This window comes from Orycteropus afer, unplaced genomic scaffold (genome assembly GCF_000298275.1).
Source record: "Orycteropus afer afer isolate SDZICR_OR568_19922 unplaced genomic scaffold, OryAfe1.0 scaffold00029, whole genome shotgun sequence".
In the NCBI taxonomy this organism is placed as follows: Eukaryota; Metazoa; Chordata; class Mammalia; order Tubulidentata; family Orycteropodidae; genus Orycteropus; species Orycteropus afer.
The window spans coordinates 6693528-6696170 of record NW_006921616.1 but is presented as its reverse complement, the minus strand read 5'-3'; the positions used below and the strand labels follow the sequence as shown (position 1 = coordinate 6696170).

The 2643-nt window shown below is 39.0% G+C and overlaps 1 protein-coding gene across 1 annotated transcript in view; it reads right to left on the bottom strand.

The window, feature by feature from the left end:
• Positions 1-2643, bottom strand: part of LOC103192548 (GPI ethanolamine phosphate transferase 1) — a 148783-nt gene that overhangs the window by 94002 nt on the left and 52138 nt on the right. Inside the window, exon 7 of the mRNA XM_007935543.1 lies at positions 1067-1107. Coding sequence (XP_007933734.1) covers positions 1067-1107 — 41 coding nt within the window. The remainder of the gene's footprint in view (positions 1-1066; positions 1108-2643) is intronic.

Genomic DNA, 2643 nt, shown 5'->3' with positions numbered 1-2643 from the left:
CAGCTACATGCAGGGTTCAATAGTACCATAAGCTAGGGACCATTCCCAAAGCTGTTTCTTATATATGGGGAGCAGACCACATACCCAAAGCAGCTACTCAGCTACTCCAATATATTCCACCATGGAGTTAATTATTAATCTCTCCACGGGGAATAACTACATTCAGCCACCCATATACTCAACCAGACCCAGCCAAGTTGACCCACAAACTTAACCACCACACTGGTATTCATATACTTTCATTCACTTGGCCAACATATACCCATCCTGGGAGAAGAATCTGTTCTCATTATTCTGAGAAAAGTCTGGTTTCTGCAACTGCAGGCCTGACAGTGAAACCCCAGACATTGGTTCATCCTCCACAGTATGGAATGTCAGCTAGTGAGGTGACCTGGAAAAGGCAGGGTACTCTGGCCACTTTGGAGGCCACATCCCAATGATGTCACGCCTTCCACAAAGAGTGAAGATGGCAATTTACATAGCGTAATTTCAAATATGATAGTTCTGTGCTTCATATTTTGAGATACTGCTACTAATCCAACTTTACTATGATGACTATAATTTTTCCAAAAATAGAGAGTTTTAGCTGAGCAATCTATATTGTCACTTTTTCCCATTGCAATTGTAAGGCAGATGGATGGAATAACGGTAAGATGTCTGTTAATAAAAAAAAAAAAAAGAAATAGTAGTTGACATACTATAGGTAAGAAGTCACAGTAGGAATTGACTTAGGTCTGTGCTTAAAGTAACTAAGCAAGGCAACTATGACAAGAAATCATGGCAAATGAATAGGCACCCAGATTTCAAATCACAAAACAGTTCCTTAATATTCAGAGTTATTTGGAGGAGTCATTTCCTCCTAGATTCACCTGATGGTTTTTTATTTTGACACAAGAAAGATTATTTGAGTAAAATGCTTGTATTAAAAGTATTCCCTTGGTAACTGAAATGTTTTAGAATATCCTTTATTAATATTACTAACACACCTGTTCTATCAGATTCCTTGTCCAAACTTCTTACAGGAGATAAAATTAAATTGGAAAGTGATTAAATTGGACACGGATACCTGATTGACATCAAGCCTCTTCCAGTTCTCCAGTTTCCATTCTGAAAGACACAATCAGACGTGAGATCTGACATGACTTTTAAAAATAGTAAGTCATTTGACATACTGAATGAACAATATATAATGAAAAATATAAGTATTAGAAATGTTTCTGTAACTTAACCCAAATTTGAATATAAAGGGAACTCAAAAATACAGAAGTATACATTTATAAAATCAAATTTTAAAAATTAAAATTAAATTTTAAAAGAATAGCCAGAAAGTAAATTTGGTATTTTCTGTGCTGATTTATTAAAATGCTCATTTGGACGTAAACGTTTCAAAGCATCACAAGGTTAATTAAAACACAGTTATTAAGGCAATCCAAAGAGCTATCCCGCAATGGCAGTTTCTTGCAAAAGACTTCATGGTAGTGTGATGGTCTTATAGCTGTTAACCCAATAGTGCTAAAACGGTATACTGGTAGAACCTAACCTCCAACCTCTTGGTTAGCAGCCAAGCACATAAACTGTTCACACCACCCAGGGACTCCCCACAGTGTATGCACATGTAAAATTCATCCATCTACACATTTAAGACGAGTGCACTTTACCTACTTTACTAAGAAGCCTGGTGGCACAATGGTTAAACAACTTGGGTGCTAACTGAACGGCTGGTTGTTTGAATCCACACAGTGGCTCCAGGGGTGAAAGACCTGGAGAGCGGCCCCTGTGAAGGTTAAAAAACCCACTGCCGTCAAGTCCATTCGACTCCTAGTGACCCCTCCTTGGGTTTCTGAGGTACTATCACCATGGAAGTAGATTGCCCAATCTTCCTTTTGAGGAGTGGCTGGTGGGTTTGAACTGCCAGTCTTCCGGTTAGCAGCCAAGTGCCTTAGGCACTACGCTACTAGAAAACCCTATGGGGCAGTTGTACTCTGTCACGTGGGGTCACTAAGAGTCTGAACAACTCACTGGCAGCTAACGACAACCTACTTCACTGAGTATCTCAGTGAACGTGTGGGGAAAGGAATCCATGTTCATCTCTACTCGGTTTGTACTATATCACCCGGACTTCCTTCTCAGCAGTTATCACAAACTGCAACTTTTCTCTCCAACTGTTTAAGTCTCTAACTAGAATGTTAAGCTCTGTGTGAACCAGAATGCTAAGCAAGGATGGTCCCAAAGAAGTACAGTAGATGAAAAAGAGTCTTGTAGATTCTTCTCATTTTATGCTTTTAAATACATGTGGAAGTATCATGACAATGTTCGAGCTGCATTATTCTGACCCTTTGTCAAACCCTCCTATAGACCTGTGATTGGGATGATACTCTTCACCAGCACTGAGAAACTTGTAAGAAACAGCCCTATGAAAAATGCACCATTAGTTATCAAAAACATGTTGTGGAGTAAATAATTCATCGTGCCCTTCTGCCTTCATGAGGACTCAAGGCAGAAATATCTCAGGCCTGCAGCTAGCTTTTGGTATAATGGATATATCTTGTGGATACTGTGAACTTTGGAACTGGTAAGTATGTTTTTGTTTCTGTTTGGTTTGGAAAATTGTGATCAAACTCATGATTTACTTCTAAGAAACTG